General features: G+C 37.4%; 1 protein-coding gene across 1 annotated transcript; it reads left to right on the forward strand.

Annotated features, from left to right (window-relative positions):
• The first annotated feature begins 263 nt into the window (after positions 1-263).
• On the forward strand, positions 264-23,897 carry LOC139731716 (deoxyribonuclease TATDN1-like). The gene is made up of 13 exons (XM_071642596.1): positions 264-380; positions 2,719-2,739; positions 5,115-5,159; positions 5,819-5,868; positions 6,847-6,910; positions 7,772-7,921; positions 10,591-10,633; positions 11,511-11,596; positions 14,744-14,784; positions 18,202-18,278; positions 21,793-21,863; positions 22,599-22,731; positions 23,529-23,897. Exons 1-13 carry the CDS (start codon positions 341-343, stop codon positions 23,629-23,631), a joined length of 924 nt encoding a protein of 307 aa, XP_071498697.1. The 5' UTR covers positions 264-340; the 3' UTR covers positions 23,632-23,897.
• The last annotated feature ends 1,365 nt before the right edge of the window (positions 23,898-25,262 follow it).

A 25,262-nucleotide genomic window follows, 5' to 3' on the forward strand; every position in this document is an offset into this window, starting at 1 on the left:
TTCACATTTCCCGGCGATACGTTTTACACGTATCCAGCGTTCTGCCATATACTAGCACAGTACAGTATCTTACTGCCTGATGAATATTCATGATGAAGCGGGACGGGTGCCCAAATAGTGCTTTAGATGCATGGATGAGTGGGCATCTTGCATAGGTCAGACCCACGGCCGTACGGCGTACGGTCCGCGGTTAGACCATGTGAGACTCACCTCCCTGGTTAACTACACGCAGCCGCTGTCGCGAAGCGACGCTGTCCCTACAGCGGCTGCGTGTAGCTACTCCCTGGTTAGACTACGTATACTGTATGAGACGTGAGATAGATAGCGTTTCGATAAAAACATGGCAACCCCCGTGGCAGGAACAGCACGTCGTTTTATCGGTATGACAAATACTTTGTACTTTACATACTAATTACTATGACAATTAACTTTTCTTTTTACTGCTTCAAACAGAAATTCTTCGGAGTGCGTTCCGTAATTGTCCCTTCCTTCCTCTCCTTCGTAACGCTAGGCCCTTGCATCATGTATTCGCAGAGACTCCAACTCTCCCGTTTTCGACGGAAGATCTCCCGTCGAAAGCCCATTTTTGCAAAATCTCCCGTTCTCCCGCTTGAGATTTGATTTCTCCCGCCCTGGCTCTGTGTCTCCCGGTGGAAAGGATTTCTTACTTATTGCTATCGTATGTTGAAAAAATAAGCCTCAGATATCACCAGAGAACATGAACCCTAGGAACTTAGCGCTTCACACACATCAGTTCGGGAAACCCACTCACAAGGGGGGGCCCCTCCTTATAAGTAACCCGTCCCCCTTTAAGTAACCCCGTCCCCCTTATAAGTAACCCCCGGGGCACCCCTTATAAGGAATCTCCACGCTTTTTTGCAATGCAACGCGAAAATGAAAGGACTGCGGCAATTCGCTTGATTATGTCCATAAAGCTTCACAAGTTTCCTAGTTACTCACGAAATTTGAGCAAAATCGGTTTGAGGCATCATATCTAAAATCATGGATTTAAATGCGATGTCAAACGACCCATGCGAATGCTGAAATGCGAGCGATTACTGGCGTGAGTGTCGCCAGGCGCGGCGGCGCGGCAATGCTTGAGTGCAGACGTGACGACTGAGTACAGAGACTTTTGTTCATTCAGGTAGCACCTTAAAATTGCATGCTCTTTGACATCTCATAGAGTTGCTTCTGAATATCTCGTAAAATATTTAAAGCTAAATACTCACCTCGACCAGAACTGTACACACCCTTTAATGCAGGCACACATGACTCATTTCATTGCTTCCATTTGGCTACATTCTTGAACCCATTTTATAACAGCAGATAACACCGTTTACACGGACTATCAGGGCTGCTACACGTACCACGCCAACAGACGAAAATTTGCCATAAAAAGCAAGCTGATTTGGGATTTTCATCAATCCTCTTCTCATTCTCTTCATAGGATTATAGGGACCATGTAGATCCATGCTCAAGAGCTACCCTTAGCTCATAATCACATGTATAGTGATCAGTGTGTCACTGTGTGTGTGTGTTAGTGTCAGTATGTTGGGTAGTGTGTGTAGCGCCGATGCAAGGTTACGTACACAGCATGCAAAAACGTGTTAATTGTACCGGTCGTACGTCCGCCAGCCGTTTGTACACTGCACATTCAACATGTTAAACTGTCAACTTAAGATCTCTACCAACTTTCAGCACCTCACAGTTTCTTCATAATTTATATTTACACAAATTCTAAAGGTTTTCTGCAGGATACCATGGAAGTAGACTGGGTTAATCGGGAAATTTCTTACCCATTTATCCGGTAAATATAACACACATCAGGAAATGTTTTTCACTTTTTAAGTCAGTTAAAGGGGCATTCTAGACGATTTTCAGAATTTCACATCATGTAGTACATAAATTGACAGCTCCATGTATAGATTTGTAGAATTTATTGTGGTCCTTGAGAAGAAAAAACCAATACTTTGAAGAACCTTGAACAAATTACACTGAACAATAATGATGACATACGCGTAGGAGGCTCACATATTTCAGAAATGTAGCAGTGTGATTTCATTACAATGCAGTGTGCTTAACAAGTTCACCTGTGTCTAGTGTACCTTCTTCTTTTGTTAAATGCTTTCTTGAGCCCCAACTCATGCATTCTTATGGTGAGGCTGCCATTTCATCATCCTTGTTCATTGCAATTTGTTATAAATTTGGAAAACATTCTTATCCTTCATTCCAGTCACTATAAATTCCAAAACTCATTATAATTAATTATAAATGCTTGTTCAAAAATAATCCGGAGATTTCCTTTAATTTAAAGCAGAGTACCCGATTGAGTGAAGAGTACTGTGTAGCCATTGAGGATGGACTGATTTTCCTACAACATGCATTTCCCATAGACACCTGCCAGAGTATACTCGGGACTCGTCCTCAACGGGTTAAGATTTAGCTTTGGGAAGGGGGAAGGTTTGCCAAAAGTGTTGAGGACTGCAGTCCCCTGCCCCCCACCCTCTGGTTCCATAGCCAATACATGGAATTTATGGTGACCAAAATGAAAGAAAAGCAAAAATAATGTTTTGTGGGAATCATTCAGCATCTGTTGGTACAGTGTATTTGCTTTTCATAATCCTGTGCTATATGCTAATATCAGGCTAGTGAAAGTCTCCTCTCTCTCTCTCTCTCTCTCTCCCTCTCTCTCCCTCTCTCTCTCCCTCTCCTTTACAGATATAGGAGCCAACCTGACAGGTAAGCACCCCAGCTTCTGTAAGCTTTTGTTTTGGTTATTCATGTCATTAGAAAAGAAAAGAAAAATTAAATCAAATTAATAAATCTATTTAAAGAGGTACACAAGAAGCATGATTGTGGATTGGCTTCATTGATGCATTTTAGTCTCTGAAGCTGGAGGAAATACAGTATGGCAGTGAGGCTATGAATGCAAATTATGAAAAGCAGCAAAAATCTTCCTATTGATGTTTGAATGTGTTAAAAATTCAGGATGTGATTTTTTAAGAGGTTAAATACTGTTGAAAAAAAGAAAGTGTTTGATGAACAAATTTTTGTGTATTTGATATACAAACAGTATTCCTTATTTAAGTTGGCATACACGTAGGACCAGAGAAATTCTGTTAACTTGGATGAATATAAATTTTTATATAAGTTGAGGAAATATGGACAGTTTGGACATGTTACATCTGTACGCAATTACATAGAGGTCATGCATACATTTATCATTCATTAGTTGATGGTGAAATTGTGACATATATAGTTGTTGGATGGTATGACATGAATTGTTGATGTTTTGAGCTCCTTCAATTGCATTTGGTTTTTGTCGAGCCCACCAGAAGTGAGGGGAGACTAAGGGATCGCCTGCGGCGTCTGTCCATCCCTCGTCCTTCCGTCCGCTGTCCGTAACGCTACAAAAACTTCAGTAACTCTTTACTCTGGATTTCAATTGCAATCAAACTTCGAGGGAAGAGGGGTTGTACAAAGTTTCACATTTTACCGTACATGAAGGTCACATCAAGATCAAAGTTCACAGGCAGGGGTCAATGAACTTTAGGGTCCAATGTTAAGTTTTTATGGTGCGTTTCTATTATGGGTCATAACTTTTGATCCATAACTCCATTTGTGACCAAACTTGGATGGTAGATGTCCCTTGGGGAGTGGATGATCACCACAAGGTCAAAGGTCACAAGCAGGGGTCAACAAACTTTTAGAGCCCAATGTTAAGTTTTTATGGCGCGTTTCTATTATGGGTCATAGCTTTTGATCCATTGGTATGTTTGTGACTAAACTTGGATGGTAGATGTCCCTTGGGGAGTGGATGATCACCACAAGGTCAAAGGTCACAAGCAGGGGTCAATGAACTTTTAGAGCCCAATGTTAAGTTTTCATGGGCATTTCTATTATGGGTCATAACTTCTGATCCATAACTCCATTTGTGACTAAACTTGGATGGTAGATGTCCCCTTGGGGAGTGGATGGTCACTACAAGGTCAATGGTCACAAGCATGGGTCAACGAACTTTTAGAGCCCAATGTTAAGTTTTTATGGCGCGTTTCTATTATGGGTCATAACTTTTGATCCATATGTCCGTTTGTGACCAAACTTGGATGGTAGATGTCCCTTGGGGAGTGGATGGTCACAAGGTCAAAGGTCACAGGCAGGGGTCAACGAAGTTTAAGGGCCCAACATTAAGTTTTTATGCCACGTTTCTTTTTGCCATAGATTTTTACCCTTTTATATCTCTTTTTATCTGAAAAATCTCTTTTTTTAATCTTTTATATCCCATTCACGTACAATTTCTTGTACGTGAACGGGCGAGACACATTATGGCACTTGCCTTGTCCTCCACTAAGATTTTCAATATAAACAGACAGCAAATTCAGCTTCGAGTCTTGTAGGTAAAAAGCTATATGTTGACATTCTTCATAAATGATACCGTGGTCTATCACCAATAAGTTAACCCACACACATTTCCATGTGGATGTGAAAACTGAAGGAACAACAACACAATGTTTATCAACAGTGTCTTGTTGAATTAAAAATTAAAAAAGAAAAGAAAAACAGGCAAATTGACATCCAGTTTGAATTAGACTTGGCATCTGTACACCATTGATATATGTGCAAACTAAAAAGTTCCTGCATCTATCTTTTCCTTGTTTGGATGAGTTGAGCAAAGATGACCCAGCTTGGTACATAGACGCTAACTTGTACCAAAGCTTATGTCACTAGTATCTTATGTACCCAGGGTATACTAGGGGCCAAAACCAGTCGCCACATACTGTGCAATATATCTGCATGTCATAGGTTTGTTTCATAGACAAAAGAATTTAAGAGTTCGATTTGAATTATTGTTTTACAAAGCATATTAAGAATATGGATCTGTTAATAAATGGCATTCATTTAAAATTAATGCTTGTCAATTGTGAGGCTGGTTGGACAGCATAATATATGAAAGTGATATTCAAGTCATCTTGACCATTAGATCTGATATTGATGTAATATTTGGAAATCAAAGACTAATATCCTTCAGGAACCTCGGTGTAAAATAATTTCTACCTGGAAAACATTCTATTTTGTTTCATCATTCAGTATCATGATTTTTTTTTCTGCAACAGATGGAATGTTCAGAGGATTATACCATCGATCACAGAAACATGAAGGTGAGTTGAAAAAAGGTAGTGAGTGGCATGTGGGAAAAGAAGAGTTCTAGGATGCTTCATCCTTTACTTCAGAAGTCAATTCATTTTATTTGTAGTGTTGCATGATATTAACCTTAGATATCACTACATACATGTGAATAAACTGCATCTTCCATTTGTAAGTTTCTAAGTTTGTGTTTTGTTTGATATTTGTACTGATTGAAATGGTTCAAGATGTTAAATTTTAGATGTGCATGTTCACAATAAACAGCAAATAGGATATGTAGTGGGTTGTTTTTTGCTTTTTGTTTGTTTTTCAAGAAGAGGCAAGCTACTGTGAAGGTGTATTATGGTGCATTGCAATCTATTTGTTGCGACACCTTTATTGTACAGTATAAGCTGAGTTTTTCATGAGGTTTATTTTGTGAGTTGGATTTAAAAACATGAAAATTTTAAATCTGATCCCGACATGAATGTTGCCTCCACATTGACAGTTCTCATTTCAGTGCTTTACAATAGCGAATTTAACTACTCACAGAATGGTCAGGAAGTCTCGATTCGCGAAAAATTAGACTCACTAAATATGTGGCGTATACAATGTTCATATATCAGATACTAAGTCAGCAGACATGATAAGAAGAGGGTCAACAATTCTTTTTGAGAATATTATTTTATTGCAGATGACTTCCAAGCTGTCATACAAAGAGCTGTGAATGTAGGAATGAAAAAGGTTGGTACTCTGTCATGAATGAACCCATTTTTTTTTCTCTCTCTCTCTCTCTCTCTTGCTAAGAATGTCAGCTCTTGCACAAAATGATCCAATTATAAGTCAATAATATTCAAAAATTCACATTCTCTGCTCCTGAAAATGCTGTGACTTTAGACTTGAGCAACATATGCAAGCCAAATTTGACCTTTCAACATGGGAGATAGCAAGTAGGCAGTATTCATACAATGTAGGGCTGGTAAATTACAGTGAAACTGAGGATTTCTCTTTAGTCATCTTGAGCTGTTGGTAGTATTGATGAACAATCTGTTTATATTTTCACATTACATAAAAAGTGGAAGAAGTGCTTTCACAGTGATATAGGCCATCACCATGTCATAGGTGATAGCATAAACACTACAGCAGCAACGTATGCAGTTTGGCAGAGGGGGTAATCCAACTACAATATTAACAATACATTTAATGAAAGGGAATAATCTCAAACATAGGATTAACACGAGAGATCAAGATGTGTTCATTTGCTCTAACAGATGTTTTTTTACACCAGGGAAAAATTTGTGAAAATACATTACTCTAGGCACTATGGTCGTTCTATATTTAACTGTTCTTTGTAAATACAGCCTTTCATCATTTTTGACCTTGTGTGTTACATTTATTTGTTTTGAAACCCATGTGATATAAAAGTACAAATGTGTGGCAAGAAATATTCAGGCATAAATATTAAAAGCAAATATGGTCTCAACAACGGTATTTTGATGTGCTGAGCGTAGATAGTGATTTAGTGATGGTACGAGCAGATACACTTGTATGTCAGTAGTGAGGATAGATAGTGATATCGCAAGTAGAAAGTGAAAGTAGATGAATGACCATGATATTGCACACAATAAAGCCAGGGTAATTACTTAAAATTGTAGGTGTTTGAGCTGATAAAGCGGCAGTGGGGTTATCCATACACCTTCAATTTTACTGTGCAATATGCAGATGATGGTCACTGGGGGATCGCTGGGAGACAGCAAGGAAGCACTGGCACTAGCAAAGTCAAATGGTAAGAGGACAATGTCTTTGTTCAGTCCATCAGCTGAGTTATCCTGTACAGAAAATATAAAGATGATGTACACAATGACCTGTGAGAACTCCACAGAACTTCTCTTCACTTCTCAGAGTAAACTTGTAAAAATTCATACCTTAATTATGATATTCTGAATGTGTGTCCTATCCTCACAGGTCATTGTGTATGCCATATTGATATTTTGAATACTGGATATCTGTGTCACACATTGAAGATATCATGAGGTATGAGTCCTCTAAAGTTTGCTCTTATATGAGAATGAAATCCAAATATATATTGAATATATATTGAATGTAGCAATGTCAGTAAAAACATCAGCAAAGTTTAAGGAAAATCAAACAATCCAATGAAAAGTTATGAATTTATAAAATTTTGGTACAGCCATTACTGGATGAGAAGACTACAACACTTATTGACATCACATATGGAAAATTGTATAAAGAAAATTTAGAGAAAATTCAACATCTTTCTTCTTTTTTTCTATCATATTGAAAGGTGAGGAAATAATATTACCTTTACCACATATCAGTAGCAATTCAAGGGAATGTGTACGCATGTACTTTTCATTAAAATAACCCCAAAAAATTATGTGGAATTTTTATGTGTGAAACTGTTGTCACACATTGTCAAGACATACTACAGACCTATTAGGACAAGCATGCTTCATGACGGAGGCATACGAGTTGCCATAGCAACAAATGTTTCTAAATACTCCTGCAGAAAATATTTGTATGCTTTTATTTTCACGCTAGTTGCTCGTCAGGTAATATCCACAAAAATTTCCACCTTTACAGTGGTTCTGTTTGAATCTTATGCATATTTTTCATTGATCTACAGACATGTTGTTCAGCACTGCTGGTTGTCACCCAACACGATGCTCAGAGTTTGACAAACACTCTTCAGGCCCTGATAATTACCTACAAGACCTTCTTGACTTAATACAAAACAATAGACAGAAGGTGGTGGCAGTTGGGGAATGTGGGTTAGGTAAGTGATATACGCATGAATCTTATCATCTTAGACCCCGTTTACAGTGCAGGACCGGGCCGAGCTGCGGCCAAGCCCGGCCTTTTCACTCACTGTAAACGGGGTCTACCTCCAGAGCTTGGCCAAATGCGCGGCCGATTTTAGTACCACATTTGACCTTTTGAGCATTTACAGTGAAATGAAGGCCGGGCTCTTTCACTCACTGTAAACGGGGTCTCATACAAGATCTGAGAATGTAGATGAAAGTATCTGTGAGGGGTATGTAGGTAGCTCTTATAGTTTGATGTGTTAATTTCCTTTAATTATCTGTATCTCAGATTTCAGATCAGAATGACATTTTATCATTGTACCTGATTCAAACTTTATTTTATGCAGCTGGTAGTATCCAATGAAAAGAAATCAACTCCACATGGTTCCATGGAACAGTAGTATTTATCAGAAACAACAAAGCACAATGTGATATTTCCAAAGTGGCAGCACAGCGGGTATTGAATGTGTTAAAGCAGTTCAATGCAATAATCCATGCAGGCATGATATGAAAAAAAAAAATTACTCCTCCAGATTATTGAACATTTCCAAGGGAATTAGTCCACCTGTTTTCGTCCACATACTTATTTACTACATGTGAAAAAGGGCAGTGTCTACACTGTTTTTATATAGTACTAGCAGTACATGATGATGGTCAAATTGAATGAAGTAAAGATTCATGTGTTTGAGCCAGTGACCATGTCATTTTATTAGGTGGATTGTACTTTTGCTCCTGTGGTTTAAGTTTGTCATGTCGTTGACGTTAGTACAAATGTGCATGTATTACCAAAACAGTCATTACACCAGAGTCAGTAAGGGTAATTAGGAACAATTATGAAATTTGATAGAAGTTTGTGCAGAGAGGTGTTAGAGAAGGAGAAGAAATAAGAATCTCTCCTTTGTGCCCATGCTCCGTGCTGCCAAGAAATTATGCGCCCTGTTGCAGGTGTTAATGAATTGTTTCGACAAAAGACAGCATTTCTACTTACATGCATCTTTCCTCATTCACAACAAACCCAGCAAGCAAGCTTGCTGTCCCTTTCAATATTTTTGGCAGCAATAGGCGTTTTCACATCAACCCAATAAAAATCCAAGCTCAAGATATTTTTCGCGATCGCAAATTAGCATGCCATTTCATTTCCTATTCACATCAGCCCGAAGAGAATTAGCCCGAACTAATTTGACAGCTGAGCATGCGCAAACAGTGTCGGGTGTACCAGTAAAACGTGCTCTTTAGCAGGTCACACATGCTTGGTATGATGGGATGCATCGCGCTAATTTCTTGAGACGATTTCACATCATCAAATAGCGCGCTAATTCGCAAATTATCCCGCTATTTCGGAAATTTCCTGAGTTGGACTTGAGAAATTTTCACGATCTGAGCGATAAAATTAGCGTGCTAATTTGTATTCACATTATCAAATAGTGTGCTATTTCGTGATTGGGTTAATTTCCCAAGTCAGAAAATAGCGCGCTATTTCGAAACGTCGGGCTGATGTGAAAACGCCTATTGAGTGTGTAGAGAACATGACATGCAAACAAAGATCAGTTGTACTTTGGCTGCAAAATATAATTAAACATGTGAAAACACACATAAGCCAATTTTTGAATCTGAAAGATTTCACATTTAGGTACTAAACCTGGCAAACAAGTATGCACAAATGTGCGCAAGATAGCTAAATACTAACTTTTAATGAGAAACTAATGTTCCATTTTTTCAGTCATAGGGTATTGATACAAGAAGCTTTTAAAGGACAAGTTCACCCTCATAAACATAAGGATTGAGAGAATGTAGCAATATTAGTAGAACACATCATTGAAAGTTTGAGGAAAATCAGACAATCCGTTCAAAAGTTAAGAATTTTTGAAGTTTTTGTGCAGTACCCGCTGGATGAGAAGACTACTGCAGTGTATGAATAACTTAGATGTCAAATGCGTACAACAATAATAAGGAAAATATAAAGAGAATTTCACAAAATTCCATCTTTTGAAAAAAGCACACATTCCCCTGACTCGTTACCGACAAATGTTATGGGTAATATTATTCCCCCTGCCTTTAGAAAGAGGCAAGTCAAGTGCTCTTTTATTATGCGAAAAAAGTGAAAATATGTTGAATTTTCTTTTACATTTTCTTTATACTGTTGTACGCATATGACTCACAAGCTGTAGTAGTCTCCTCATCCAGCGGTTCCAACACAAAAATTTAAAAAATTCACAACTTTTGCATCGATTGTGCAATTTTCCTCAAACTTTCACTGATGTGTTCTACTAATATTGTTGCATTTTCTCAATCCTTATGTTTATGAAGGTGAACTTGTCCTTTAAGAAAAACTGAAAGGGTCTGTTTCATGAGATATAACCAAAACGTTCCACACACAGAGGGCAGGATTTCGGCATTTCTGTTTGAAATACACCTTAAAATTTTTGAAATCAAGAACCTCTTATTAGATCTCCATTTCAAAACTCTAGGGAAGAGTGGTTCGGAGCGTGGAACATCAAAGCCAGTGGAATGCTAAGCATTTAGTTATCAATTTGTAGAACCTATGCATTAATCTACACGCGTTGGATAGAGATTCATGGATCATTCCACTCCTTTTCTAACACCTCCCTGGTTTGTGTTATGCATTTTTTTTTTCTTTCAGATTATGACAGATTACATTTCTGCCCAAAAGATGTTCAACTAAAGTAAGTATCTTGCTGTGCATGTCATTGTAAATGTACTAGCTCCTCATGCACTGTTAAAAACAAAACAAAAAAACAAACCATGTAAATAGTGAAAATTAGTACTCACAGCAGCAATGCAGTGACATGAAATTTGCACATTCAACAGTTGTTCATGCAATGCTATCAGTCTATCTGGCCTTGATTTTGATAACTGCACATTCTTGTATGCGTTTGTTTTGTAACACTTTCTGCTCTCGTGTGTGTCTCCTGCATTAGCTCCATGTCAGAGAAGCTTGCCACTGTACAAAATTTGATCCTTATAATATTGTGTGTCTGTGATAGACATGTCATACATGGTGTGCTGTATTGCCAGAGCTGAGACCACAGAGTGGAAGATAGGGGCTATAATCAATCCTTGTGAAGACAATACTTTCTAATAACGACTTAAGTGAAAGCAAGGCAAGTAGTGATCATATCACCAAGCTTCCCGAGGAATATTTCATGCATTGATAAAATATGCTTAAAACATATCATGCATCATACATTAATTGACCAACCATGCAAAGAGCAATTGGCATTCCTAGAATGTACTCCAGTGTTGGTATGATAAAGTTATGTTGGTATTTTATAACAATTTCTCAATAGACCAGTTCTGTAATAATGTATTCAGATTTATGCATGCTTTGTTCACAAAAGTTGCCTTTAACAACCACAAAGCTTGATGGAGGCTTGTCCTACCTAGCAAAATTTAGATGAATTCCTACCTATGGAACTTAATGGGAGGGAGTAGGTGAATGAAGTACTTCATTACTAGGATGTAGGAAAAGAAGCATGCGTAAATTGTAATGAATTACAGAAATGGTCTATTTCATGAAGATGTTAATTTTTGGCATTCCAGATACTTTGAGAAACAAATGACGCTTGCAGAAGAAACCAACCTACCATTGTTTCTACATTGCAGAGCATCACATACAGATTTTGTAGGTAAGATTTACTGTTATACTGCTCACATTTTTCTTGTTGAAGGGGACCATTCCTTTCTCAGTTTGTGTTTTCAAGTGTCCATTTTGGGACTGCAGTTGTTTCTGACGAGGCTACTGTTGTCAACTGGTGTATCTATACACAATAAATGCTTGTTCCAGTCATTTGAACACTTACAGTCATGTGCGAGGAGAGCAATGACCAAGCCTGTCAGTGAGAAGGCATTTTGAGATTTGCAAAGTAGTTATCAATACCAAACAAATATGAAGCAGCATAAACTTTTTTATGCCCATCGGAAACGATTATGTAAAGTGACTGTAAAACTGAATACATGTATACCTGTCACAATGGGAGTAAGTGTAATGAAATATGCAACCCCCCCCCCCCCAAAAAAAAAAAAATCATTTCAGAAACAAGGTCAAAGACAAGTCAATGAACATTTCTAACTGTTGTGGTAGACATATTGTTCTGCAGAGTAACGCCTAATGCCCAAACTCTGGTTTCTGACTTGAATATTCAGTCTAATAATATCCATCACACTGAATTTTTAGATCTTTAACAAAAGGTAGGGATGGGAAACTAGACAGTCGCAGCGGACGGGTGCAATTAACTTGCTGTTTTCATTTTGACGTGACCTCGCTTTCCTCTTGAATGAACACGTTTCGCACGAAAACCGCTAGGAAAGTGTCGCAGCAAAACTGCAGTAACTTTACTATTCATTCATATTTTTTAATTATCCAAACAGTTATGAATAGTAAAAACCTCATTTCAACCTGCCATTATGTTACTTTTTTTAAATAATGACGATAAAATATTCCAAAATGGAGCATAGCTTCACTCTCAAAACGGAAAATAATTGTCAGAAATCTGCTAAAATTTCACATTTTGACTTCGTGAACAACAAAAAACTTTCAAGTATATTACTAAGTATGTTTTTCTTTATGGAACTCTAAAATATCGCATTCGAGAAGTCATGCGTCTGGATATGTCTGGAAATAATCGAAAGACTTTCTACCTTCGTTCCGAACACGAAATTTCATAGTCATTCACACAAGGGAAGACAGGGTACAGTCCCACGTACCCACATCTTTGTGGCGCTCACGTCACCTGTACTTCAGTGCCGTACGGCACTGCCGTACTCTGATCGTAACTTGTACCGGGAATTTGTAGTTAAAATGTTACTTTGACTAGTGCAGTAAAATCTGCGTAAAGTCCGAATAATCCAATGTCATGAATTTGCAAGTGGTATCATAGCTGGTAGGTATTCAAATTTTTGCTACTTTCTTTTTAATAGGCCAGTTCTGATAACGTAAGTGCGTAGTTTGTTTTTGAGGTGGCGAAGTCCCCTGCAGCACACTGCTACTTATCATCGACACCCCGCGGCCCACTCTTATAGCATGTACAGTGTACTACTAGGCATCCGCAGCAGCCACCTCGCATCGCACATGCACAGCACAGTGTGGTACAGTACACTGCATCGACCAATCAGCTCACTGGATCGAAGCAGCATGGGAAAGTCCATTCATTGCGCAAGCGCAAATCAGTTTTTCTTAGAATATGACGTCATTATTCTAGTTTGCTGCTCCCGCTAAATTTGAGATTTCTGACAAGATATTTCATTTATTTTCACTTGTAACTTCAAAAATAGGTCATCGTCCAAGCGAACATCCCTCTGATAACGTCCGCCCATGTCTAATGAATATGTATGTTGAGTTTCATGAATATTTAGTGGTGCGACCAGATGTGTCTGGAAATAATCAGAGGGTAGTTTTCCGAGACAGCGAAACATGAAATGTTAAATAACTTTAAAAGTTCTCAATCGTTTCTCGTGATTTTTCGTATGTGGATAGAAATCATCATTTTGCATTGATACTGAAAGTTTGAGCGATTTTGGTCAATGTATAGCGGAAATATGAGAAGGTGAAATTTTTGTGAAAATGAGAACGCCCGATTCGCACTGCCTCGATGACGATTGAAAATTCAAAACGTTTCGTGGGTTTCAGGGGAGTTAATTATAGTCGTCCGCTGCAACTGTAGAAAATAATTTTGTGCAGTTAGTCCATTACATTAAGGCTGCAACAAAATACCAGAAATTATACTCAGATCATCTCATAATTTTTCTTTTTTTTTTGGGGGGGGGGGGGTCTAGATAATCAGTGCATTAATAATATCATAATTAAAACACTTGCATTTGGTACAGGTTCATTTACATGTGTACTTTGCATTTACAAGTGTATACAACATTAATGTTCTTGTGCTCAGAAAGTAGACTTTTGTCGACCAAAGTCTGTCGTCTGATAACCCCAAATCTATCAAGTCTTCAAGATACCTGTCTTAAAGATGGCCCTTCCCTTTTGCATTCCTTCCCAAATAGCACAGAACATGATATATTCCACCAGAATGACAAGACTATTGTAAATCTATAACATTTGTGTGATATTTGAAGGTTGTTAGCCGTTGAAATTCAAATAATGCACCAAACGCTCACCGTAACGTATTCTGTGTACTAGGCACAGCTGCATACATTAATCCTCCTGTGGTCGTAATACGATACTTATACTTCGAACAACAGATATGCATGTTAAAGCTGTCAGAAAAGAAGAATTCACTAGCTTCTCTTACTTTGTTATCAATGGCAAATAACAACACACCATTTACATGAACTACATGTACAACTAAGTGCATCACACAGGTCTGTAGAACTAGACTAGTATTTAGATTTGTAATTTTTGCGAACTTCGCAAAGCTGTCAGAAAAGAAGAATTCACTAGCTTCTCTTACTTTGTTATCAATGGCAAATAACAACACACCATTTACATGAACTACATGTACAACTAAGTGCATCACACAGGTCTGTAGAACTAGACTAGTATTTAGATTTGTAATTTTTGCGAAGTTCGCAAAAATTATTCAGATCTTAACGGTCAATTTAACTAAACAAATAAAGACCCTCTTGAGTTCAAAATTTATAGGTTTCCAAGTAGTGTTTTCTTCAATACCTAAGTGTTCTCACCAATTTTTCAAAAATTTGCATGCAAAAGGGATTGGCTGTCTTTAAGATAATGTATCCTTTTTTACAATTAATAGAGGCAAATGTGGGGGTTATCAAGCTTTCAGTATCCTTTCTTCTGTATGTGTGTGTACTTTCAGATATTGTGAGGAGAAACAGAGAGAAGATCAAGGGAGGAGTGGTAAGTATGAAGGAATTACTTATGTTTTTTGTTTGTTTGTTTGTTTGTTTTTTATTTAACATCCTGTCTACTAAAAAGAGTGAAAGAGAATTTTTAGCTTTGGCTGCAATAGTGAAGAATGTTGTGATATGACTGCAGCCTTGTTTGTTAGAATCTGATGGGTATTGCTTGGCCAAATCATGTACAGGTTTTTTCATAGTTATAGAGCATTTAGATATCACAGTGTACATGATGCGGCACATTGTGTATTACTGCTGACAAATAGTACAGTCAACCTCGCAGAGGTCAACACTGCGTAAGTCTACAACTCGCGTAAGTCAACACGGCAAAGAAGTCCTGATTTTCCCTTTATCATCCCTTGAAAATTTTTCATTGTAGTTGGCATTTGTAAGTCGACAACTCACTTTATGTGTTGATTTGATTCTCATTTAGTGTCAACTGAGTTGAAATCTGTGTAAATTCTCTTGCCTAGGTCAACATAATTCTTTGCTCAAATTTCCTATTGCCATACTCTGAAAAACAATTGTTCTGGCACTCTGATTCCCAGCATTACCACTTGCGGACTTGCAATCGTATGGTGTGGTTCGCGCTGTGTAAGGGCAAAAAACATGAGTATACTATACAGCGGGAAATTGTTCTTAAACAAAATTTTCTAGATTTATTTTTGTGTGGTCGCTAAAAATTACATGCTTTATACTATTATACTTGCCTTCTAAGCGATATCCAAAACATACTCTGTGTTGTGGCAGTCAGTTATGCATACCATTTGTCTTATAACACATATGATAATGCCCCAGCTCATCCTTTGTCCATGCACTTTGCAGACACGTGTTTGTTACGGGTGATATTCCATATTCGGAAGGTTCGTCAATTTGACTATCAAATAAGGTTTGTTATTCTGAAACACTCAAATTCTGCATACTTTGATGTTCCTTAATGAGAAAATGAAATAAGGTTTCATTAATCCACATATGTGCAGCGTTATTCTGAAGGTTCATTGATCTGACAATTAAATAAGGCCCCTTTAAGTCCAAAAAAGAAAGTGTCCACTAACTCTCCTTCAGAATAACAAATCTCATATTTTGTTTTTGGATTTACAAACCTGGAAAATATCAAACCTTTTTCTTTTTCTTCATTTTGGGATCAGCAAACCTTTGAAATAATGAACCTTTATTTAATTTTCTTATTGACGAGCCCTTCAAGATAGTGAATTTTCAGAACAAGGTATTGCAATTGTTTGTTAGTTCCCACATTTTCATGTTCTTGAAGTTGCATTGCAATACATGTAAATGTTGCATTGTCTTTCCCTGCGATTTGGTCATGGGGAAACTCTAGCACGCACATGAGAAAGAGCTGTGCTATGCGTACACTCAGAGTTCCAGTTTTTCAATCTTGTCAGTCTTGATTCTTTCTCTGTTCCCGTTCCTCTATTTAACTTTTGGTTTGTTTTCAATGTTAATCTGTTCCCACTTCCTTTATGCGTGAACTTGACCACTGCTACGATACAGTAGTTGCATTCCAATGACAGAAGGAGTAGGATTTGTATCGCATTCCCAATCTCATTTCTAAAATCACTATTCAAGGGGGCCAAAATTATACTGAATACCAATAATTGCGATCAAAACATTGATGTTTCTTGGCAGCCGTTCATGCAACAGCAGATTGTCGAGATAACTGTACATGTAACATAACTGTACATTAGGCGAGGTTGCCTGTAGTATTAACCAGATTTGGGTCAAGAGTTTAAAGGGAACGTAAACCCAAAGAGCAATGGTGGATTGAGTGAAAGCAGCAACATTAGTAGAACACATCAGTGAAAGTTTGAGGAAAATCAGACAATCGATGCAAAAATTATTAACTTTTAAAGTTTTGGTGTTCGAACTGCTGGATGAGGAGACTACTAGAGATTATGACGTATGAGTGGACAACAATATAGAGAAAATATAAAGAAAATTCCACAAAAATTCATTTTTCATGAAAATTACAAATTCCATCAACCTGATGCTGACATATATTAAGGGTAGCAATTATCCCCATTGCCTTCTGAAAGCGGTTAGTCAAGTGCTCTTTCATAATGCTAGAAAAGTGAATTATTGTTGAATTTTCTCTATATTTTCTTTGTATTGTTGTCCACTCATACGTCATAACCTCTAGTATTCTCCTCATACACCAAAATGTTAAAATTCATAACTTTTGCATCGATTGTCCGATTTTCCTCAAACTTTCACTGATGTGCTCTACTAATGTTGCTGCTTTCACTTAATCCACATTGCTCTTTGGGTTTATGTTCCTTTTAAATGTGTGCTGTTACACGTGTCATTGATGTGCATGAAGAACAATGCCTTCTGCACGGTAAAGCTGCCGCACCGAAACTTCAAGCAATGCTTCACATAGTGGCTATTTCAATTTTCTAGCTGCTATATATAATCCATATCTATGTTCTCCCATACTGCAAGCACAGTTCAAGTTAATTCATCTAATTTTTTGTTGAGTATTGATATTCATTTATGTGCTATATTTGTCACACATCTAGTATAAAATGCAGAAAGTGCAGAAACAAAAGTCCTTCCTTCAATTAGGAGCAAACACACAAACGCGAATCAGTCTATGAGGCACTGAGCCTTCAGATATCCAAATATTAGTGTACCCTCAAGTAAGTTAGCACAAGTAGTATCAGAAACATAATGCCATACATGTTCATGTTAAATGTTCATGTTTTCAACATCTTCAGGGCCCCATTTCATAAAGAGTTGATAAGATAGCAACTCATGCTGGAATGGCAATTGTCATGGTACTTGTACAATGTAATGGCAAGAATCCAGCTTCCTGATTGGCTGTTGGTATTGGAAGTTGCCATTCCAGCAAGAGTTGCTATCATAACATCTTTTATGAAATGGGGCCCTGATCTTTCAAAATACTTTGTTCTGTTGTGCCTTTGATGTCTACTTTGTCAAATTTTGAATCTGTTCGGCTGCTATTTCCATAGGAGAAAGGCAGATGGCTACTTATTTTACCAGTTTTCAGATTAGTTTTAGTTAAAAAAAAAAAGAGAGATAAAGATAAAACTTTCATTTTCATTTCATTTCATTTATTAGGTTGACACACGAATCATACATTGTTGTGTTTACAACATTCGTCAATGACAATGTAAAGTGACACATAGATTATAAGTTATAAGTTAAGTATATACAAAAGCATTTAAATAGCACAAAATCAATTGTCAACAATCATCACAGTAAACCATTGCCTATGAGAACCTGACAAGTCCTGTACAAAGTCAATGAGAACTTCGAAATTTTAGTGGGATTGTGATAAATGATTTCTCCCCCCCCCCCCCTTGAAATGAAAGAGTCTGTTTAGAGTTGCAATTGTGTAATGGCATTGTAACACTTTTTCCCTTTATTTGTTTTGTTTCAGGTGCATTCTTTTACTGGTACTCAGAAGGAGGTTTCAGAATTGTTGGAACTTGGCTTCCACATAGGCATCAATGGCTGGTAATTATCCAACTTTCTTTTCTTGGTGAACACTGCAGCTTTATTTCTTTCTGTATTATGAAAGCTTTAAAAGCAATACCTTCAAACTTCAAATCCTACCATTGGGAGTGGGGATAAAGTATGGCTACTTTGTCATGTAGTGCATAAATGTAGTGCTTCTTTTCCCTCCCTCTTGTACTCTTGCTCAGTCTCATATATGATTTTTACATGCATATATACAGTCAACCTCGTGTAAGTCGACATAATCGGGACTGCTAAAAACACGTCGACTATATGCGAAAGTCGACTTACGCGTAAGTTGACATATTGTCGACCTATAAATGAAAACTAATTTCCCCATTACAAAGTTAGATAATGATGCGGATCACTACCCAAATCTTACTCCTTTTGCCGCCAAAACATACCTACTGACATTTGCAACAATTATGTGTTAGTTCATGTATAAATCTTACGCGGACTCGTAACGACAACGCACAATTCCCAGATCTCTTGATATAGTTTGAGAGAGCGGGATCGGAAACATGGGCCCGTTTCTAGACACTGTACGTTTTAAATTTGATTTGAAATATCAAACGCATATTCCCCAAATTGCATGCAACTTTGCGATTTAAATTCAAGTGCATTGCTGCGAAGATATGCGTGTGAATGTGTATGATTCTGTCGAGATAATTTTTCAGTGCCGACCAAGTTGAAATAAGATGTGTGATTTTCCTTCCCTTAGTCGCCATATTTGTTTTGCTTAAATTTCTATTGCCATACTCTGAAAATGAATTGTTCTCGCGCTCCAATTCGCTACAATACCACCGCTCTGTATACGGCGTGGGCCAGTCTGAAATAGAAAGAAGAAGAAAAGTTTGTTAATCCTAAAACGACATTTTTCGAATAACTAACCTTCGTAAAAACAAATCTCTTTCCATCATTGGACTAATTCAACTGGACTGAGATTTAAACCTTCGGCATAGCGAACTGTAACAATAATTTGCTACTATTTTTTCATTGACATTTTGTGAAGCAGCATGCGTTTCGGTAGTTTGAAACGTGTAAATGTTGCGATGTCTTTCCCCTGCTACTGCAGACTAAGTTCGATCACGGCGAAAGTTTCGTTACGAAATAAAATATAATACAAGTCTTTTCAACAATAACACTCTTCCGTATAAATTTTTATGCATTTAAACGCAGTTTCTAGTTTTGTACTAAAACCGCAAGTCTTTTCTGCAACAGAGTTGCCTGTGATTTGATGGACTTGTATTTGATTTTTAGAATTACATTTAAACGCAATTGAGTTTAAGTTTTCGACAGTTTTCTAGTTTCGGATGATTATCAAACGCAATTCAGTGCTTATTTATGTCGATGTAGGGCAATTTGTCAGTCAGTTGCAATGAAAACATCTCGACAGAAGAATTTGTTGAATTTGAATAACAAAGCAGTACCCGCTGCATGCTATAAGGATTAGAACCAACACTTGCTGTCGGGCGAAAGCTTGGTGGTCTAGTGGAGATGACGCCTGTCCGGTGATCAGGAGGTCGTAGGTTCGAATCCTGCTCGAGTATGTACGCCCATGATTTTTTATCATGGCTACTACTAAAACGCTGATCAATTCAGTGCTTATTTACGTCAATGTAGGGCAATTTGTCAATCAGTTGCAATGAAAACATCTCGACGGAAGAATTTGTTGAATTTGAATAACAAAGCAGTACCCGCTGCATGCTAAAAGGATTAGAACCAACACTTGCTGTCGGGCGAAAGCTCGGTGGTCTACTGGAGATGACGCCTGTCCGGTGATCAGGAGGTCGTAGGTTCGAATCCTGCTCGAGTATGTACGCCCATGATTTTTTATCATGGCTACTTCTAAAACACTGATCAATTCAGTGCTTATTTACGTCGATGTAGGGCAATTTGTCAATCAGTTGCAATGAAAACATCTCGACGGAAGAATTTGTTGAATTTGAAAAACACAAGTCTTTTCAGCGTTCTGTGTGATTTGATGGACTTGCATTTTATTTTCAGGGTTGCGTTTAATTTTTAATTTTGTGTACGAAATAAAAAATAACACAAGTCTTTTCAATACTTAGGCACTTCCATAGATGTTTAGAGATGCTTTAAATGCAGTTTCTTACAGTTTCTTACGAAAACAGCAAGCCTTCTCTGCAATGCTCTTGCATTTGAATACAGCGTTGCGCATTATTTAATGGACTTCATTTGATTTTTAGAGTTGTGTTTAACCGCAATTGAGTTTTTAAAAAAAAGTTCCCTACAATTTTCTAGTTTCGTATGGTTATCAAACGCAAGTCTTTTTAAAAGCGTTCCGTGTGATATGATGGACTTGCAATTGCATTTGCTTTTCAGAGTTGCGTTCAATTTTTAATTATTCGTACGAAATAAAAACTAATGCAAGACTTTTCAACAATAATGCACCTCCATAGATGTTAAGAGATGCTTTTAAACACAGTTTCTAGTTTCTTACAATAACTGCAAGTCTTCTCGTCTGCAACGCTCTTGCGTTTGAATACAGCGTTGTGCGTGATTTGATGGACTTCATTTGATTTTTAGAGTTGCGTTTAAACGCAATTGAGTTTCAGGTTCGTACAACTCTTTTCTAGTTTCATATGATTATCACACGCAAACCTTTTCAGCAAGGCACTTACGTTTATGTGCAAAGTTGCTCGTGGTTTGATCCACCTGCATTTGATTTTTAGTTGCATTTAATTACATGTAGTTGCATTTTAATTAATTTTCTATAAACGGGCCCAGGTTTCTAATACCGCTTTGGAATGATTAACTTTAGAATATTCGGATAAACGAGACACCTATTTCATGTTCTGATAATGATTCTCTACTAGGATCTATAGGTGTACAAAATTTGTGCGTTTGAGAATAATAACAAGGAGAAAAGGGGGAAAGTGAACTGCTTTGGGTACTACATGTAATTCTCCAATGTAAATGAGTGTATGCCCTTTCTATTCCAGCGTACAAAACAATGGACGGATGGTGCGAACGCTACCGCGCCGTACACTAGCGAATTACCGAGTAGAAGTGCTGCGAATCGGAGCGGGAAAACAATTCTTTTTCAGGGAATGATGATAAGATTTTGAGCAAAAAAATTATGTCGACTTAGACAAGGGAATTAACATGTATTTCAGCTCAGTTGGCTCTCAAAAATCAGGTCGACTTACGCGAGTTGTCAACTTATAAATGTCGACTAAGACAAAGAAATATTCAAGGATTAACAAAGGCAAAAATTGGGACTTTTTTATCGTGTCGACTTAAGCGAGTTGTCGACTTATGGGATGTCGACTTAAGCGAGGTTTACTGTAGTTGTAGGAGTGTTAACCAAAGAAGACAGGCTCTCAACACTCTTCCCATTCATGAGAACGCTGTAATAGAAATTGTTCATGATAAAACAGTGTAAAGAAAAGAATGTTGATGAAGATGTGATTGACAAATTCAAGTAAACTTTGTTATGTATGTGAAGCTTCATGTACAAGTTTATGTTGTTTCTTGTGTCTTATGCTAGTTCGCTGAAAACCCAGGAGAACATTGATGCCATGTGTACAATACCAATGGACAGACTTATGATTGAGACAGGTATGGTAGCAAATGTATGCTATTGAATACTGACGAAGACAGTGAAAATATTTTTTTCATTTTGCTTTGCGTAGGTATTTGCAATAACAGCCAATGTCTTTTCTTGTTTGTGTCTTCACAAAAACTGACTTAAAGTGATGTCAGAAGTTTAAAAATTTACTTGGGATAGCTTGCAGGCTACATATTTGTTAATGTCAGTTGCTTTTGTAAGTTTTGTTTTATTTCTTCAGGAAAATGCTTTATGTGATTTTGTTAGGGTTTTGCTTGTGTTTTGTATGGCATGGCATGCCAGAAAAAGATTAAAATAAGCCAAACATTGATTAATGAATAGATAAATAAATAAATAAATAAATGAATAAATAAATAAGAAGAAAGTTGTTTTCTATGCATTTTGAATATGAGTGTGTGTGTGTGTGTTTATTGTGTTCTCTATGCCTAATCTATAGGACACGTGTTTATCATGAATGTGTGTATCTTACACATTGTAGCATGTGAAGAATCGAGAGGCAACCACTCTGTCTGGGTCATGGTGAACATGTTAATAGCAGCTTATCCCATTTCTCACTTGTTCTGTGTGATTTCCTTTTTTTTAAATCATTATCTAAAACAAAATACTGATGTCAGTTGGGGCCTATGATGTGATTGTAGAAATTTTGACTACTATCCTTATGATGTGACATGACAATAGTAGTTTTTCCTACCGTTCACTGATAATGTAAATTCTCTCACTACCAGATGCCCCGTGGTGTGAAGTTAAGCCGACTCATGCTGGGTTCAAGCACGTGCAGACGAAATTTCCAACCAAAAAAAAGGAGCGATGGGAAAAGGATCATTGTGTCAAAGGGAGAAATGAACCATGCCACATCATGTGAGTAATTTTGCTGATATGTGAGGTGCCTCTTCTTTCATGAATTGTGTTTTATCTGGTAAGATGATGTTTTACGTTCTTTTTTCCTGGTTTCATATTGGCAGCTGGAATACCAGATGTTCAGATGAACAAATTATACAATTGGAAGCAATCACAGTAAACTTATGAAATCATAAGTCACAATTTGGCTACTTGAAAGCAAAGCTGTTGTCATATCTGTATTAAACTAAAGTCATAAATTGACTTGAGCTGTAAGTAGCAGCTTATTTTTTAGTCTGTGCTTGTCTTTGAGAAAGTTGTTGTTCCCGCTCTGAATCTTTACTTGACCATTTTTATGACAATGTTACAATTGATTATAAACATGGCATCAGTGTGTATTCCATGGCAGGCTATGCACTGAATAAAGTTACAATCAATAGCAACTGGATACCAGAATTGTGATAGTATTGGGATACTGTAAAAGTGGAAATTTTCGCGGTGTTGAAATTTTCGCGCATTTTGCGTAACCAGAAACTAGTGCGAAAATAAAAGCATGCAAATATTTTTGCTTGCCATATGTTCCTATGCGTGATCTTGATTCAGCGGAATTAAAAGCACGCAAAACTCTTCTCACCCGGCCTAGCGCGAAAAATTAGTCGCACGAAAATATCCATTTGTACAGTATGTAGTTCTCCCTTACTTGGACCGTCCTTTTTGAGGATAAAGTAGAGTTTAACTTTTCAATCTGGTGATATACTTTTACTGAGATTAAAGTTTGTTATTTTGGAATTTTGTGCATGTGTTGGTTGCCTTCACAGTCAAGTCTTAGAGGTGATGGCAGCATGCAGAGGTGATGACCTGCAAGAACTCTCCGAAGCTCTGTATGAAAACACAGGAAAGATATTCTTCAGTACTTTGTGATACATGATCTGCGGACATTCTAGTAGAGAGTGCCTCTCTTCAGTGCTCTTCAGCAGTGAATGCTATCAACCAGTGACCAACATGCAGATGCTGAAAGAACCTTGATGTTCCTGTAAGGGAGCTGCATGGATGTGAGACTCAGTTGAAGCAACAGTATCAGCTGGAGTGAGTTTTACATTTAAAACTCCAGCCTGGAGTTTCTGAAGGTACGCCTTACTGGTCTCTGCTGGAAGCTGAACCTGGTCTGCTGCATGGGTTTTCTTTCGTGTAAAGACACTGAATAGACAATTTTGATGCACCCTGATCATGGGGTGAAAACATATATTATTCTTGTAGTTAAGGATATATGGCATCTCCTATCAGCCTACGCCGATGAGAAAAAAATGCAATTGCCAAAGGTAGTTAACACATGGCTTTTGATGCTGTTTCACCCCACTTCCACAGCATTGAATGAAGGTCTATGATCACCACAGTAGGTGGCAATTCTTTTCGATCTTAGCTTGAGATTCATGTCAATCTGAATATTCCATTATGTATTTGCTTCAAATAGATACAGGTGAGTCTTTGTGCTATACTTTGAAACAGTATGGTAATTGAAAAACCAAAAGCAATTAAAAGATGGGGTGAAAGTGTATAAGTAATATGCCGCACACTAAAAAGATTAATGCCATACAAACATGCACAGTGTGTTCAGTATATTGATGGGTCATAAAGACTTTCACTTTACGCATGTAAGGAAGACTAGCTTCAAGGAATGCATACAGCATACAATATAGATATAACGACAAAATACTGAAATATCAACCACAGGTAAATGCAGGGCCTGTGGACAAGAACTGCATTGTAGTTATACAAAGTCCATGACTTTTTAGTTCATGTCAACTACTGCCATGAGCCAACTCTACATGACAGTGAACAGAGGTGGGGGACTTGGGGGATTCCAAATGCAATGGCTTTATGTAGTTTACATGACCCTCTTTGGAAAACTGCTGAAGCAAACCTAGAAATTAAAGTGGTATTTCCAAATTGACAATTCTTTTCAAATTGGATTTTTGACAAGTAAGTGATTTCGCAGTTTTAAATGATGGATGCTGAATAAAGTCACTTTGGCTTCAGGCACTTTAAGTGTTTCTGTGTCTCTTTGTTTCAAAATACCAATTTGAATTTCACAATCACATATGAACACTAATTTACTGGATGCCAGTTAACTTTCAACTTAAATAGTATGAATAAAGAGTTATTCTTAGGAGGAGGAAAGTGATGATATTGGCTTTTCTAACAGTGATGGGGAGATTTGTTCATGTGTTAAAGTGAGGACGTCAAACATGATGAAGGAATACAGTGATTGTGCTGATGCTGCCTGTTCATATTAAACAGTAAATAATGATAATAACTCTTTCTTATGTAGCACTTTTTATAGGGACCTGATCAAAGCACTGTACAATTAACATACAACATTCATGAAGTATACAAACAATACAATCAAAATTCAATCAGTATAGTCTTAAGTTTCCTTTTAAAAATTTCTTCTGAGACACATAGGTTTGTTGTGGTAGAGTGTTCAAGACAACAGATCCACCATACATGAGAATGTGCGTTCAATTGCCTTGGTGTTTGCTCGTGGGATTTGA

This window comes from Diadema antillarum, unplaced genomic scaffold (assembly GCF_040938485.1).
Source record: "Diadema antillarum isolate AM-2024a unplaced genomic scaffold, OU_Dant_1.0 seq00000383_RagTag, whole genome shotgun sequence".
Lineage (NCBI taxonomy): Eukaryota > Metazoa > Echinodermata > Echinoidea > Diadematoida > Diadematidae > Diadema > Diadema antillarum.